Genomic DNA, 16,818 nt, shown 5'->3' with positions numbered 1-16,818 from the left:
AGCCTCAGGACAGACCCTTCTCCCTGCACGGTGGCCCTTGCATGTGGTTCAGATTAAGACAGATGTAATGTGAGTTGATAATCAGAACATGAAGAGTGCTCAGGAAAGGCTATGTGGGATTCCATTATAAAGCATTAATGGAGATAGGAGAGTGTGTTGGAATTTTGAAAACAGATATGCATTTTAAAAGATATTTATGAAAGAGAATGAGTGAGCTATGTTCTTAGGCATGTATATGACGCACTCTTCATTTCCAGCAGTATTGGGGTATATTTGTACTGTAAACAGGGCACAAATAAGTTAATCAGACTCTGAGGAGTTTGTTATCTAAGATGAGCTATACTGAACCAGAAGATCCTTTAGAGAATGCAAAGACAATTCCCGTCAACTAATTTATAAGTAGATAAGATTAATTACCCACTAGACTCATAGTTCCATCCATAGGTCCCTGAATAGGCATAAGTCCAGGAAATTAGCCTTGTTTTTAACATTTTGAGCATCCTGAAGGAAACGATAAATTTATTCCTGGTAAGGTCACCACGTCTAACTAAAATGTCTGATTCCTTTGCTTTAGGCTAGAATTCTGTCACCTCGTTGTGGTAATACTGGTTATTGTAAGCTGTTGGCAGAGTTCTGGTTTGTCTCTGATCAGTTTCCAAAAAAGTGGAGCAGTGACTTCATTATGATGTTGTAAATGCAGTTTGGTAGAGGACAGTTTGACAGAGGCATAAAAGCGAAGAGATAGTGAGAGGACAGTGGTGATAAGAAGTTTAGAAACCACTGTCTTAAACCAGGAGATGAAGAGTGAGCATGGGAAAGGTGAGCCTGTGGGAGAGCTCTGTATGGGTGGTGTCCGCTGACAGAGTAAATCCCCAGTAAGGATGAGAGGATGAGACGGCCTTTGGGGGGTGCTTTCGGCTTGCCTTCTCCGGGCGTGGTTCCTGGACCAGCAGCCGCTGGGAACAGGTCTGAAAGACGTATTCTCAACCCCACCCCAGACTTGTGCAATCAGAAACTGGAGGTGGGACCCTGCCACCTGTGTTTTAACATGCACTCCAGGTGGGTCTACTGCAAGCTGGAGTTGGAGACCCCCTCGTTACAGAGTCAGACTAGTAGAAGGTTCAGAGTCAGTGGAAGCCCGAGAAGGTGTGGCATACTGAGAAGCGAGTAGAGCAGGTGGACCACGAGGGATGTGCTCGCCACCTGAGGCCCCCGTGATAAGAGGGGCCGTGGAGAACACCTGGGGGTGTGGGCGTGGCCAGCACCCTGTGCCTGCCTGTTGGACCAGCAGCGTGACCAATTGTTGGATCATATCAGGAAACTGAGAGAACGAGACTGTGGACGTGAATTGACTGTCTTTTACTTGAGAAATAGGTTTTTTTGGTTTGAGGAATACCAAGCTGGTGAACCAGGTACTTGGGGGAGATGGGATATGTGGGTTACAGGGGCTCTGCAGAGAACTTGTCTGAGAGAAATTGGGAGGAGGTGGGAGATCTAGTCGGAGAAACTTGGATGTTGGAGGAGGCCTGCACTGAGATGGTGGTCATGTGAACAAGGAGAGGCACGTTAAAGATAAAATTCTGAGATTAAAAAATAATAATAAAGCAGGTGCCAAGGTGCCTGTTAAGCTTTTGTTCATTTGCTCAGTTGCCATTATAATGCAGATGAAAGTGATCTGTGACTTGCCCGGGTTCTCATAAGCTTTTATGCAGCATTTAATCAAGTCATTTCTCCGAGGTGTGTGCACTTGTGTGTGTTAAGTAGTGTATATTCTGCATGTCTTCTGAAGAAAGTCTGATCTTATTGATCTAGTGCTTTATGACTGTGAAAGCCCTTTCCTAACAAGATCCCACTTTTACAACCTGGATTCAGCTGACATTGTATCACAAAGCATTAGTGCTCGTGAGTGGTGACCTGCTCTCCAGGCCATCTCCTGGTAACGGGCTTCTTTTTAATATAGTATCAGCGATACAATTTAAAAGTAGGATAGATGGTTCATTTAAGAGGGTTTTATCATCAGTGTCTCTGGAATTCAAGTGAAATAAATTAAGTTAATGGGGAGCTCTTTTATAGCCTGTCATGGAAAAAAGTACATAATTTCTGTCACAATTTGCATGTATGGAGCTGAGAGAACAAACGATTAACAACATTTATTCTGTCATGTTCTCGTAAAGTTCCAGCTAATAAGGTATAGCAAATTGAACTTGACATGACATGATAGTGGCTGAGAAATACAGACTTCTGGGCATGAGTTGGGGGCAGCACGATGCAGATGCTGAGACCCAGGAGCCTTCCTGAAGTTCCAGGAAGTCTGGGTGCCACCTGACCTCCTCACTCTTGCTCGCTGATCGGGGAGCCCACGGGAAGGGAGAGCTGGTAGGTGGCAGACACCTTGTTTTCCACCTGCTGCTCTAGGCAGGAGAGTCGCTCCAGGGAGGGAGGGGCCAAGCACCCGTCTCACACCCTGCGCTTCCTGAGGGTCACCAGTGGCCACCGTTGTCACTCACAGTTGGAAGTTTTCTCCTCGCCAGCCTTAAGAGTGCACTGGGCATCTGTGCTTCTGTGTTACGAGTCCCTGCCCTTTCCAGAGGGTGTTTGACTGCCCCCTCTGCTGTCTCCAGTGCTCCTGTTAGGTGGGTTAGTTGCCACCAGCACCCACTTTGTGTGCTCGGAGGTCTCCGTGTAAGTTCTGTCTTCGTGAGGTCCTTCTAACTCTGCGCATGGTGACTTGGCAGGCTGTGCGCTTTAGGCCTGGAGTTGGGCTGATGACATCTGTGAGTTCTGAGGGTGGCAGGGGTATCAGACGGTGACCCCTGCAGAGGGGAGCACGCTGCAGCAAGGTGGTTTGGTTAGCCGAGCGCAGGGTGCCCCAGTCTCCTCCTTTCAGGGACAGGTGTGTGTGCAGGTGTGCACACGGGGCTCGAAGCTTGGTGTGTGTGAACTGCTTTCTCTCTTGAATGGCACATTCTCCCAAGAGGGGACTGTAGGAAGCCACCAGTGCCTTCCCTTGAATTAGCAACCAGATGATTTTCCTCCTGGAGGGGCCAGAGAGGCACCCTGATGTAGAATAATGGTACTCAGACCTTCTGGTCTCAGGGCCCCTTTTGTATATGCTTATAAATTAAAGACTAATGGTTTGTGGGTTGTATCAATATTTGTCGTATTGCAAATTAAACTGAGAAATTTAAAAAGTATTAATTCTTTCATAACAACTTTAATAAATACAATTCACACATTTTTAGTGAAAGATAACTTTTCAAAAAATTATGGCATCATTTGATACGTTTTGCAAATTTCCTTAATTTCTGATCTGATAGAAGACAGGCTGGATTCTCTCAGTTGCTTTTGCATTTCGGTCTGTCACAGTATGTATATAAAGTAAAACCACCTTTACCACTGATATGTATTGTAATTGTAGGTATTCTTATTTGATACTATGCCAGAACTTGCCGAGCAACACTTTCCTTCAAGTTCATCAGTACAGTGTAGACTCTGACACCATGCCAATAAACCATTTGAACTTTGTTTCACCAAGGTGCATTGGTTTCACTCGCACTTGATGGCTTTGGTAGTATTATGCCAGCTGAGTTACACAGACCTTCCAGCTGTCGCCATATTTCATTACCTAGTATCAAAAACGTACATTTGTTAACTCTCCTTACTGATCTCACTGGGGAAACTGTGAAGCTCATGGTAGCAGAGAGAGGTTTCCCAGGATTCCAAGTTTTTTTGAAAGCCTGGATTTTATCACCGACAACAGCTACAAGTTGTTTTCCTAACGGTGACCGGTTCACTTCATTCATTTTTAGGAAAATATCTGCCATATACCCAGGTGTGAATGACCATGGTTCTTCTGCCAGTGGTTCCATGAGAAAGTATCCAGTTTAGCTCACAACCCGGAATGGCTACACAGTGCTTTTCCCAGGGCAGCAGAGATGCCACACTGCACGTGCGTGGCACTGCTTGCCATCCGCTCGGGCAGCAGCAGGTTCACCCACGGTTGCTTTTGTGCCCACCGTTAGTTACTGGGGGTGGCAGTGCAGGGGAAAAGACATGTGATGTCTTGGTATCATCAGGACCAGCTTTGACTTGGTGGACCCCCTGACGTGGGGTGGGGGTGTCTCGTGTCTGCGAGTAATGCTTGGAGGACTTGTGCCGTGGACACAGAACCAGTGTGGAGTACTGGTCCATCACTTAACACTGGCCGTGGGGCCCAGCAGGACTGTTTAGCCCTTCCAAGCCCTGTCTTCTCATCTAGAAAAGGAAGACGTGGCCATCGTTATGATCGTTGTGAAGACTGGTGGAAGAACTAAGGAAAATATGCCTTCTTTGGTGCCCACTGAGAGCTTCCTGGGCACGTAGTATGGACCACCATACTACGTGCCAGTAAAAGTGGTTTTCCTTTTTCTCTTGGGACATTGTGAAGGCACTGGAGACAGGAGCATGGTGCGAGATGGAGAGATGAAAAGGAAGGGCCAGTTTACTGTAGGATGGGCCTGCAACCCACACGCCCTTCTTTCTGGCTTGCAGCTCCTGGAGGAAAGGGGAAAAGAGTGGGAGAAAACAGTGGGGTTGTGTTAGGGTCTCTGGATGCAGCCGTTCTTTGTGTGTGACCCAGTGTCACTAAAGCTAAAGAGCCAACTTCTCTGAGAATTAGCAGTGTCTTCTGATTGCTCTCATCTCCTGGGCATCTTTACAGATAATCCTGGCTCAGCCTTAGAGGCCTCCACAGTGGAGGACTAGAAGCCATTCACAGCTGGGAAAGCAGAGCCTCAAGGACAAGGCAGTGTTTCTGCTAGACCTGTGCCCTACTGAAATCTAAGTGCAGTCTAAGACTAAGTTCTTTCCCATTCTGAAAAATACTAGAGTGTGATTTTGTCACAGCCAGGTGAGATGAAATTCTCAAAACCTAATTCACTTTAATTTTTTTAAATGAACATTAATCGGATAGTAGTTGGAAGACTGTGACCCAACTCCAGTAAAGCTGACATTCCCTGTCCAGGCAGGATCACAGTGCATGTGAAGACAGTGGCTTCTTTATCACATACATCTTCCTTACTGCAGTCTTAGAGGTGGAAAAAATGCAATGGAAATTCAGCTTTCAGAATAAAAGTCTGTGGTGTTGACCTGCTAGTCTGGCCATTTGTCAAGCCCCAGTGTGTAGCAGTGCTCCAGGAGAGCTCCTGCTAGCTCAGCGATGCCAGCAGCAGACTTGTCTCCATTTCAGGTCCCAGGCCACCAGCAACAACCGCTTTTCCAGGATAGAGCCATGCCTTTACTCCTGTAAGAATAAAATTTCAAGTGGAGTGGCCCTGTCCCTGTTTTAAATGACTTTGTGTTCTCTCTGCTGATGATTTCACTTTGAATATCAGATCCTCAGATTGAACATATTTATTTTATTGATAGACTTTCTCTGTCCCCGAGAGAGAAAGGACCCGTGCACCTCCATGACAGAAAGGGATGTTTGCGTTCCTCCTCCTCGTCACGCGTGAGATCTGTGATGGGGGATCTGGGGATGTGACCCCACCTCGTGTCAGTATCCAGTGTGGATCCAGAAGGGGTGCTGAACTGCATGTTTTGCTGCTTACCAGCGTGGTGGCCTTGAGCAGGTCCCTCACCTTGTCGGGTCCTGGGTTCCTTTATAAACCAGGCTTAGGGCAGGGTCGGTTGTCTGCTGCAGGGGTGGATGACTGTGAGGCTTCAAGGACCCAGGAAGCTCTCAGTGGGCTCAAAGGCAGGAGAACACTGGTGAGTGGCCAGCATAGGAGGTGCTGGTGGGGACGGACAGAGATCCAGCCCTCTTGTGGCCCTGAACTTTGGCCCTCCAGTCAGACCACTCTGTCATGGTTTTGGGCAAGTTAGCTAACTTTTCTGTGCTTCAGTTTTTCCATCTGGAAGTAAGCATCAGAATACCTTCTGCAACACTCCCTGCCTCTGAAGGATTAACTGAAGTGATGGTAAAGCTGAAGGGCAGAGCCCAGCTTCTGGCCCCAGGGGGACTCTCAGTCCCAGGGAGCTCTTCTCTCATCAGGGCTACAGCAGGCTTTCCCTGTGTGTGAACAAGTTAGGTGTCAGGGAGCTCAACTAGATGTGTGGTTTCTCAAAGCCTTGTAGGAAACCTCGTGTTTTAAAGCAGCTGTCATTCAGCGGAGTAGGGTGGTAGGTCCTGGGGAGGCTGGCCAGAATAGGACAGCCCCTCCTTCAGTGGGTGTGCTCGGTCCGGGGAGCCTGCAAGGGAGAGTTATAGGTTCTTGAGAGAAAGGTTCTGAAAGCTGGTGGGGTCTTCTCCATGCTGTGAGGGTGCGGGTTGTGAGAATTCTCTAACATCCTTGGCAAAATTGTGTTTGAAGTGTGACCATGACAGTCTTGACATGGAGAATAGCACAGAGAGAAGCCTGAACCGCTCCTCAGATGTCGTGGACCGTCCTTAGTTCCTGAGGAGATCATTGGCGGGTGCCTTCCTGAGCAGAACAGGCACAGGTGTCTGTGTCTGGTTGACCTGGATGGAAGGCCTGTGGCAGGAGTTTGGTCAGGTGTGCCGTGGTGGCAGATCAGGGGCTGCGAGTCTGAAGACCTGGGTCCTAAGCCCCGGTCCTGGCTCTGCCACTGCCTGCTGTTTGACCTCGGGCAAGTCCCTTCATGTCCCTGACCTCAGGTCTGAGACCCACAGGGTGGGGAAGAGGCTGCTCATCTCAAACTGCTCACTTCACCAGGGGCTTCATGAGGCTCAGAGAAGAGCATCCTGGTGAACTGCTTTACCACCAAAGTGCAAGTATTAACGTAACAAATGGCTGCCGGTAACCAAGCTCTGACCCTCCTAATGAAATATTTTCTTTCTCAGTGATGTTACAGCCTTTCGATTATGATCCCAATGAGAAAAGTAAACACAAGTTTATGGTTCAGTCTATGTTTGCTCCAACTGACACTTCTGATATGGAAGCAGTAGTAAGTACTGAATGCTTTTTTTTTCCCCCAGTAATTAAAAAAAAAAAAAAAATGAATAGGTGCAGAATTGTGGGTGCATGCATTTCAAAATATGTCAGAATTGTTTTTAAAGGGGAATGGTGCTTTTCAGGAGGTTTGTACTTTGACTGCCTTTATGGGTTTCTAGAACTTTGATTTTAACATTTTACGTAACTTTTAGAACACTCTTCTGACTTTTCTACTTGGTTTCCTTCAGCAGCCCCTTGTTCTGGTGGGTTGTGTCTTAAATGGTCTGAGGGTTCTCTCCCTTCACCCCCTTCCCCACTGCTACAGGGCAGTTTTTACTCTAGAAAACGCTTTCTGCCTCTTCTTCCCCATCCCCCAGACTCTTGAGGGATGGGGGAGAGTTGAATACTAAATATCCTTCAACCCTTTAGGCTTTTTTCCCCCTGCTTGGTTCTAGTAAGTACAATTCTTTGTTTTTTTGTTGTTGTATCCCTGCCCCCCGCCCAGATTCCTTCAGTTTTTCTACCCCCCCCCCCCAAATACATGTTCAACTCCATCTTTTAATTTTGGTAAAAATAAGTTGACTTCATTTTCGTAAAATAAGTAATTGATACATTATAGTTGACCCCCCATTTCCCTGGGTTCTGCTCTGTGGATGTGAAGTGCCAGCAGCAGCAGCATCTTATATGAAGGACTTGAGCGCCCACGGATTTTGGTAGCCATGGGGACAGAGCCCCACCTCCAGTCCCCTGTATTGATTTTTCTGGAAGATGATTATAATGATAGTTCTACCCCCAGCTTTTTGGACACGTGAATGAATCAGCAGGCATCCTGGTGCTGTGAGTGAGAGTTGCGATACACTGATAGACCCTTAATATCCACAGCACCAAGGAGGACAGACTGTCTAGTCCTCACAGCTTGGAAAAGAAGGGCAGGACTGCCTCAACATTTTCACAGCTTTCCAGATCACCAGCTGAAACTTAAAGACTGGAGTCGTCCAAGGAATGCCAGCAAATTCGAGTTAGCTAGGATTCACTATGTTATTTTTTTTTCTCTTTCGAAGTTTTATTTGAAGTACTGTTTCATGCACAGCCTACCTTCAGGCCCCTGTGTGACCACACAGCCATTTCTCTCAGTCTTAGAAAAGCATAGCTGACCACCTTCATGCTTATGTAACTCCTGGGCAGGAAATGAAGGGTAAACTAGACATTTGAGGTTTGAGAGAGACCAGCGATCTTAGCGATCTTAGGCTTTGTGTTAACATTCCTTCTCACGGAAATAATTACTGATACATTCACTACTTTCACTTCCTGGAACATGGTGTGTCTCTTCATGCTACTTTGTATGATCAAAAAAATGTATGGCAAATGCACAACTTGGACTCTCCAAGAATCTGTTCTGTTTGGCTTTGCTGCATGGCTTGGTGAAAGAGCATGGCCTTGGGTGTCTTGGGTGTGAGGCTGACTCTGCCTTTTACTAACATTGTGGCCTTGGGCAGTTTTCATTAACTCTCTTGACGGTTTGGTCGTGTGTAAAATGGGGAAAAAAACCTAGTTCCCAGGGCTGCTGTGGGATTAAATGTGCTGTGTGTAGAGCACGTGGCAGAGTATCTGGCAGCTGTCTTATCTGAGTGCTGCTATAGGCCAGGCCTCAGAGTACAATAAAAGTGAATTTTACTTTCTTTCATGATACTGTTCATAACAATTAAAAAATGAAGTGTACTTTGTTGGAAATCTGGGATATATACAAACAAGCAGAAATAAAGCTATGTGACCTATAGTTTGTTTATACTAGACCCAACCACTGTTAGTGAGAGCCTGTTATTTCTTTACTTTAAAATATTATTCTTCATATTTTTGATGTACTGAAAGTTGAAAAAACAGTAGTGCCCACTCTTCTAACCTTTGCTAAGATTCACCTTTTAACAGTTGCCACGCTCGCTGCTTTTCCGTCATAAGCTTTCTTTTTTTCTGAGTTCCCTGACTGTAAGACGCACTGTTCATGAGACTTCACCACCCCTGAGTGCGTTGTAACAAGGGCAGGCTCTTTCATAGGCTCTGTCCTGTTAAGTAGCTTGTCACTCATGGCTAAGGGGCTTAACATTAATTCAGTAATGTGTTTTAAGAGAGAAACCCATATTAGCCTTTTCCAGTTGTTTAAGAAATGACCTTTCGTTGTTCTTCTACTAGTGCACACTCATCCTGTTTACAGTCCAGACCAGGTGCCTTGTAGAATGTCCCACATTCTGAATTTATCTAATTATTCCCTCATGACTAAATTCAGGTTCGGTATTTTTGGTTTTTTGCAAGGCAGTGTCCTGTGTGCATCATACCCCTCCTTCGGTGACACCAGGTCTGATTACTTGGTTAGGGTGGTGACTGCCAGCTCTGTCCAGTGCAGAGCACGTTTGCCCCTGTGGTTAAGGGATGGGTGATCGGTGATACTCAGAGCAGTCAGATCCTCGAAGACCACTGAACTTCCTGCCTGCCAGCAGTCTTTCACTCTGTGATTTTTAGCACGCTGAGATGATCCTTGCCTGAAGTTCTTATGATACACACACAGGCACATGTATCTGTGCGTGCACGTGTGTGTGTGTATACAGAGGAGCAGACTTAAAATACTGCTTGCCGTTTCTTCATTTATATTCTGTGAATTTTCCCCATGTAGTTAAACACTCTTCGGTATCCCTTGAATGGCATGCTGTTCCATGACTGTGCCCACCATGGCTTACTTGGTGTTCCTGTTTTGCTTGACACAGAGATTATTTCCCGTTTTTGACTTATGGTACCTGTTGCTCTCTCTGCCTCCTGCATGGTTCTGGGGTCAGGGTGGGGGAATTCGTTCCTTTTGCTGTATCATCTTCTTGCTGTACAGGTTTACTCTATAATTCTCAGAACACCTGGGATTCCTGTTCTCCTCTGCCAAAACGAGGAGCCAGTAAGCCAGGAGTGCCTCCTCCCAGAACATGGATTTAGTCAGGAACATGTTCCTACCAGCAGGCTGAGGGAGGGAGTGGAGGTCAGCCCAGAAAGTAGGGGTCACAGAGAGTGGCCTTCCCATTCCTGTGCCCTGCTGGTAGTTAGCAGTGTTCTAAAATCACCGCCAAGTAGTATGGGCTTCCGCTTAGATAGACACGCCCGGTGAAGTAAGTTGTATTTTCTTAAGGGGAACCCAGATGTCCTTAGGCCATCCAGATGCAGGCTAGAAGACTCCTCTGGGTCTAGTGGTTGTCTTCTCTGTCCTGTGTGCTTTTCACAGCCTGGTGACAAGGAGCGCTGGTGGACGTGGAGGAGTCAGGCAGCACGACTGGGGCTGGTGAAGAATAATCAATATTCAGGGGAGCTGGTGTATTTAATCTTGTCACGTTAAAAATATTGAAATCTCAGCAGACTTAAGTTCTTTATTTGATGTACATCAGGGCTTTCTCATTAAGCGTATTTTTCTGAAATTGTCAGTTATAGGAAGAAAATCATTCTTCTAGCAGCTTTATAATATTCTGATTATTGAATTTAAATTGTTTTAGTGGAAGGAGGCAAAACCGGAAGACCTTATGGATTCAAAACTTAGATGTGTGTTTGAATTGCCAGCAGAAAATGATAAACCAGTAAGTATGTTTATAGTTAACAATAATTGAATGTTGCAAGCTGATACTTATTTGCATACCATCTCCTGAAAAACCAAGATTTAAGTTGGCAAATTATTTTCCTTCTTCTGATGTATGAAGAGAAAAATGAGCTGAAGTCAACAAATAAGTGGGCCTTTGTGAAATCTGCCTTTGAAAGATTCACAGAAAGAACTCCTTGAAGCGTTTTTTTTTTGCCTTTGAAAAGCACAACCTGTTGACTGATGAAATGTCATAAACTCCGAAGAGCTTTTTTGTGACTTGGGCAAAGTTCTAGGTTGCTGTTATATTTAACAGTGGGAAAGACAAAAACAGAAGAATTTGCCATTTATCCTGGTGCTTGATGGGGACAGGCGGTGGTGAGCGCTCAGCTCGGCTTGTACAGAATACTGTGCAGGCTTCCTGACTGCATTTCTCCTGAGCACCAACTCTCTACCTCTTGAACCCCAGATTCTCTTCAGTCAAAATGTGCTTGTAGATGAGAATTTCTCACCCTCAGCACTGCTGACTTTCGGGCCAGGAGTCCTTCACTGTGGGGCTGGCCTGTGTTTTGCAGGGTGTGCTGCAGCACCCTTGGCCTCACCCCAGTAGCTTCCCTGGTCGTGACGACTAGAAGCGTCTCCGGATATCACCCCGCATGCCCTTCCCGAGGCAGTGTCAGTTCCCGTTGAGAATCACCCCTTTTGCTGCCTGAGCACTGAGGATAAGGAGTGACTCCCTCCCAGCTGCCGGCTCACTTTTCTCTATGTGAAACCAAAGCATGAGCCTGGTTGGCATGGACCTCCCTTCACCCTAGTCAAAAACCTTAAACTGTGTTAACACAGGTTAAAACCCATGCAGAATGTTAAACCACCCTGGTTGTTAATAGCTGGTGGTGGGAAATAGAAATGTTCACGCTCTCAACATTATCCATAACGATTTCCAGGAATGCTGATGCTTTGTGTCAAAACTACTTAGCATTTTTTTTGGCTCGCTAATTGACCACCGCCACTATCCCATTTCTTTGAATGAGTGGTGGTCATCTTTCCTTTTTTCCCTTCCCTCTTCCCACGGCACATTCTGTCAGTTGTGGATAGTTGAGGACTGTATTCTGGCTCCAGCTGTGCGCTCAAAGGTTAGCTCTGTGTGTTGAGGTCTTGCCTGCCAGGGCCTCACTGCTCTGCCCTGGGAGGCTAAGGGTAGAGCTCGCTGTTCTCCATTTGCTGCGTGGCACCCCCAAGGGCTTCCGTGCCTCCCCTGTCCCCACTTACTCACTCATCCCCAGTGGGTCTCCAGAGGGGGTCACAGCGCAGTTGTGGCTGGGGAAGTGAGGAACACATTGCCTCCCCAAGCTGAAATACCGTAGACGCTGTTTGTTGCACCTTCATCCCATCTCTGCAGTTGTCTACGTTCAGGAGACAAGCCATCCTCTGGGTCACGTCCCCTCTGGCCTTCTACCCCCACCCAGCCAGTCTAGGGGATGTTCAGATCTTTGTAGTGACAGTAATTTGTGGCTGATAATTCCTGAGCTTGCACAGTTACGCTCTGCTAATTTTTCATGGCAGGAATTTGATAGTGCAGTGCACACAGTCCCTTTTCTCTTTCTTTGAAGTGTTAGTCTCAGCCGGGCTTCATTATTTGCCCTCATCCATAATTTCTGGAGCCCAGTTTTAGATTATGAAGATACTAGATGATAAAGTGATCTGTTTTAAAAGTAAATGTGACATTGTACAGTGTGGATGAAAAGCTACCCTGGGTGGTGTCTGCTGAGAACTACTTTGCTTTGCATGAAGAAGTCCTTTAATACGTGGTTGGTGACACTTGGGCTTTCATTTATTTCTGAACAGCATGATGTAGAAATAAATAAAATTATACCCACAACTGCATCAAAGACAGAAACACCAACGGTGTCTAAAGCTCTGAGTTCCTCCTTGGATGACACTGAAGTTAAGAAGGTGATGGAAGAGTGTAAGAGGCTGCAGAGTGAAGTCCAGAGGCTGCGGGAGGAGAACAAGCAGTTCAAGGTAATGGCATTTTGTTTCCTGATCATCTCCAGGAAATGGGAGCTTTGCTACTATGGTCTTGGGTGAGGAGGTTGATGAAACACCGAATTTGTGGAGTTGTCTTGTATTTGCACATTATTCCTCAAGGCTGAAGTTTCTATACCTTTCCTAAGGTTCTCAAAACAATCCTTGGACACACGCCCACGTGCATCCCAAACTAAGAACCAGTGTCCCTTGAGCAGTAGTTTTTCAACTATTTAAACTCTTGTCCCCTCATAAAAAGACAACAGACAAATAAACAAAAAATCCATTAGTGTAAATTGAAATTTAAAAAAACAGTGGTTATCTTGAATTCACATTTTCAAGCCCCTGTTCCCTCCCCATTGGATGAGAATCTTTTTGAAGAGAGTAAAGACTGACCTGTATTCTGTTTTAAGGCAATCATCATTCTGATTTTTGAGTATCCTAAATAGGTCCAGCAGTAGGGTCTCATCCTCTATCAGTATGGTTAGGAGACTGGAGCTGGGATGCTGTCACATCCATGGGGGAGATTACAGGGAACCAGGGGCAGTAGGGTCTCTTTCTGCAGTCAGCTTGGTCAGGAAACTGGAGCTGAGGTGCTGTCACATCCATGGGGGAGATTATAGGGAACCAGGGGCTCCAGCCAGTGGCCCTGGCTTCAGAGGGTGGCCCTGGCATTGGGGAGTGAGGTTGCACTGGTGCTGGAGCGAGGCAGGTGTGCTACTCTTGGCTTTGGGGACCTGCAGTAGTGTGGAAATGACCAGCCAAACTTGGACTCGCTGTGTATCTTTGTCCATCACAGCGGCTTCTGGTCTCTGTTTACAAAACCCTGTTAAGGCCCCTTCCAGTGTTGAAAGTACGTCTTTCATACACAATATTAAAGAGAGTGTTTCTGAACATCTGATTGTAGGATCTTTTGTTGCAGCTTAAGTCTTGAGGCCGATCTGTTCTTTTCATCTTGACCATGTCCCCAGCCACCATAGACTGTCACTCTCTGACTGCTCAGCGTCAGGTACCCACCATAAATTCTCTGCAGGTGACTCTTCCTTCTCTTACTTTGATGAGGTAGGAGACACGGGGGCCAGCGGAGTTTAGGAAGTGACATCCTCATCTTTCTCTGCAGTAATCATGATTTGCCTGTTTCAGTGACTGCTGTTAGTATGGAGTAAATTATGAAGCTGACACTCTACTTGTGGCTAAAAGTCTAAGATACGCCTAAAGCTTCTTCTTGAATGTATTTCTCTTCTGTGCCACTTAAAGTGATAAATAGGTAGAAATAGCTTCTATATAAACCCAATAAAATAAATGCTGTATTTTGCTGTGCCCATTTTTTTTTTGAAGTTAATCGAATAGCACCAGTCATTTATCAGCATGCAGCAATATTGGCCATGCCCTATGAGCAAAGTGTCTTTAAAGTATTATCAGACCAGTCTTGACATTAGAAGATTCTTTATCTTGCCAGACAATGATTTCATGTTTTGTGTTGTTTCATACTTTGATTTGGCCACATATTTCCTAAGACCCTCCCATGTGCCCAGCACTGTGGGATACAGACATGGGCGGTCCCTGCCCCTAAGATAAGCCCCATGGTAGCCGGGGAGACACAGCCACAAATACTGATAACCAGTCGCACAGTGGTGGCTGTGAGTGTTGGGGGGGGGGGTGGGCTCAAGGGGCTGGCTGTCTATTGTCAGATCTGTCAGATACTTGATGAGTGTGAACGAACTGAAGGAGGAGAAAAGAAAGTGCAGCTGTTGTGGAGGGTGTCAGGGATGGATTGAGGGTAATTAGAATAGGAAGGCCTTGATGCGTCCCTGTTTGGGATTGTGAAGAAAGGAAAAGTGTCGATTCTCACAGGTCTGTGTAGGTGGGGAAAACGTAGCCAAGTTATCTTCATGTGTATGAAAAAGATTGTTTCTTCTTTGGTAGGAATTCCGTGCATCAAATAGAAAATATTTGAGACGTGTGTATCAGGTTCAGTTATACTTTGATATTACAGACATCCCATTTTGGTCCAGCAGTCTCCATGTAACTCACCAAGTACCAACCATGGACAGAGCTCTACCTTTAAAAGCATCCAGGTCCCCTGCTTGGTCATTTCTTGGGATTCTTTTCTCTGAAGAACTGTTTTCTATAAATCACAGAGAACCACATTAGTGCCCTGCTTAGACAAAGGGACCAGCTGCACTGTGGTGGATGCATGGAAGAAGAGGGACCTCAAGCCAGTCTCTTCTCTGTAGGCTGTTTCTCCCATTTGCAGAATGAGGAGGTTGGGACTATGTCGTGTGATGGAGTCTGGGCATAACACCCTGCCCACCTCTCCCACCACCCCCCCACCCCCTGCCAAACCTCTGCTAAGCTGTACAGCTGCCTTCCGCTGGTGCTGGTGGCTTGGACTGTCTTTGAAACATGTGTTTGTCCCCCTAGGAGGAAGACGGACTTCGGATGAGGAAGACAGTGCAGAGCAACAGCCCCACTCCCGCATCAGCCACGGCTGGGAAGGAGGAGGGCCTGAGCACCCGGCTGCTGGCGCTCGTCGTCCTCTTCTTCATCGTTGGCGTGATCATAGGGAAGATCGCCTTGTAGAGGCAGCATGCGAGACGGGGATTGGATTGATGGGTCCGCCATAGTGTGGGATTTAAATTTATCATAACCATGTGTAAAGAGAAATTAATGTATGATGACATCTCACAGGTCTTGCCTTTAAATTACCCCTCCCTGTTTGTGTGCACCCATGCGCACACATGCACACACACACACGAATAGAACATAATATAACAATCTTTTAGAAAGTTTAAAACGCATAGTAAATGATTGGGGCAAAGAGTGAACCTTATTAATGACAAGGGAAACCATGATTAAATGGTAATGGCATGTTGTGAATGTCATTTTAAGCATCCATAGCCTTGGTCCACGTTGCTGGAATTCCTCTCTGCAAACATGACACTCTTCCCTGTCTGTTGGTGCTGGCCTCTGGGAAGCTGGAGCCCACCCTGTCGATGTCCTTCCCCGCGCCGCTCACTCGCTGCGGGCAGCCTCTCCATGCCCACCCCGGCCATCAGTTCCTGGGGACTGGTGCACAGGGCCTGAAGGCACCAGGAACGGAGCTGTGGCCGCATCGGCTTTGCTCATCAGCAGTGGGGAGTATGTGTTGCTGATTGACCCGACGCTCTGGAAGTCAAAGTCATTGAATGCTGTTCTCTTCAAGGGACCAAGCTAGATAACTATTGGTTCGTGTAGTGAGATTGAATTATTATTCAGAGATGTTTAATGCATATTTAACTTATATAATGTATTTCATCTCATGTCTTCTGTCACAAGATTATAATTAATTCTGTGGCCTAAAACCCACCTGTGCTACCTAACACCGTGGAGTGAAGCTGGCGTTGCTGCCGAAGGTTCAGGGCTCTGTGCTCACGTGTGCATGCACGCACACACGCGTGCAGACACACACACACACGCGCACACACACACACACACACACACACACGGAGGTGTGCTCGTGAGAACGTTGGAGAAGAACTGCCAGGAAATGTCTTCTGTGTAGATAAGTGATAACCACCATGGGGAGAGGACTCTCAGTAGCAGCAGTCAGCTCGAGGTCACTGTCTAGGGGAAAGAGTAGCTGGTCCCTGTGCTGTGTGTCTTCCTCTGCTCCTCACCACCACCCACACTTCAGCACCCATGCCCCAGTGTGGTCCTGACCTTCCCAGGCAGCCCTGACTTGGAGTCAGGGCAAGAGAGGCAAGCAGCAGAGGGGCCGGGGAGAGGGAGCCAGCTCGGCGGGGCCGGGGTGTGGTGGATGGTGCTGGAGGGGCTTCAAGAGGGACTGTGGATGAACCGTCAAGTAGTGATGGAGAGCTTGACTGTGAATTAATTTTATGCCGTAAAAGACCAATCCAATTCTGTTTGACTATGTAGCATCTTAAAAAGAAAAAAAAATAAATAAAGCCCCCAAATTAAGAGATCTTTTGTCATTTTGTCTCTTTTGCCGAGTGGGTGGGGGTACTTACTATTTTTATCATTATTATTTTGTCATTGGAAGGTTGATTGAAAAATGACCCCTATCAAAAAAGAAAAAAGACCCTATGGATGAGAAATACATATGTTTACATGTGGAACACTCTTGGTAAACTTTGAACAGACCTAGTTCCCAACCACAGACCTATCGCATAAAGCTGTGGAAGCCCGGCTAGCAGTTATAAGTTGGTCTCCAGTGTCTATTCCGTGTGGACCTATGTACCTAAGAAAAGGGGTGAGAAG

General features: G+C 46.5%; 1 protein-coding gene across 2 annotated transcripts in view; it reads left to right on the top strand.

Moving 5' to 3' along the window:
- VAPB (VAMP associated protein B and C) overlaps positions 1 to 16,520 on the top strand; it is a 46,921-nt gene extending 30,401 nt beyond the window's left edge. Inside the window, exons 3-6 of one of the 2 annotated variants that reach the window (XM_065921709.1) lie at positions 6,842 to 6,945; positions 10,454 to 10,534; positions 12,379 to 12,555; positions 14,983 to 16,520. In XM_065921709.1, coding sequence (XP_065777781.1) covers positions 6,842 to 6,945; positions 10,454 to 10,534; positions 12,379 to 12,555; positions 14,983 to 15,141 — 521 coding nt within the window. In that variant the 3' untranslated portion in view covers positions 15,142 to 16,520. The remainder of the gene's footprint in view (positions 1 to 6,841; positions 6,946 to 10,453; positions 10,535 to 12,378; positions 12,556 to 14,982) is intronic. The other variant, XM_065921710.1, reaches the window with a different exon arrangement.
- Positions 16,521 to 16,818: the final 298 nt, after the last annotated feature.

The sequence above is a fragment of the Muntiacus reevesi genome, chromosome 2, assembly GCF_963930625.1.
Source record: "Muntiacus reevesi chromosome 2, mMunRee1.1, whole genome shotgun sequence".
NCBI classification, from domain to species: Eukaryota; Metazoa; Chordata; class Mammalia; order Artiodactyla; family Cervidae; genus Muntiacus; species Muntiacus reevesi.
The sequence above is the reverse complement of the archived record's forward strand: the minus strand, read 5'-3'. Positions and strand labels throughout refer to the sequence as shown.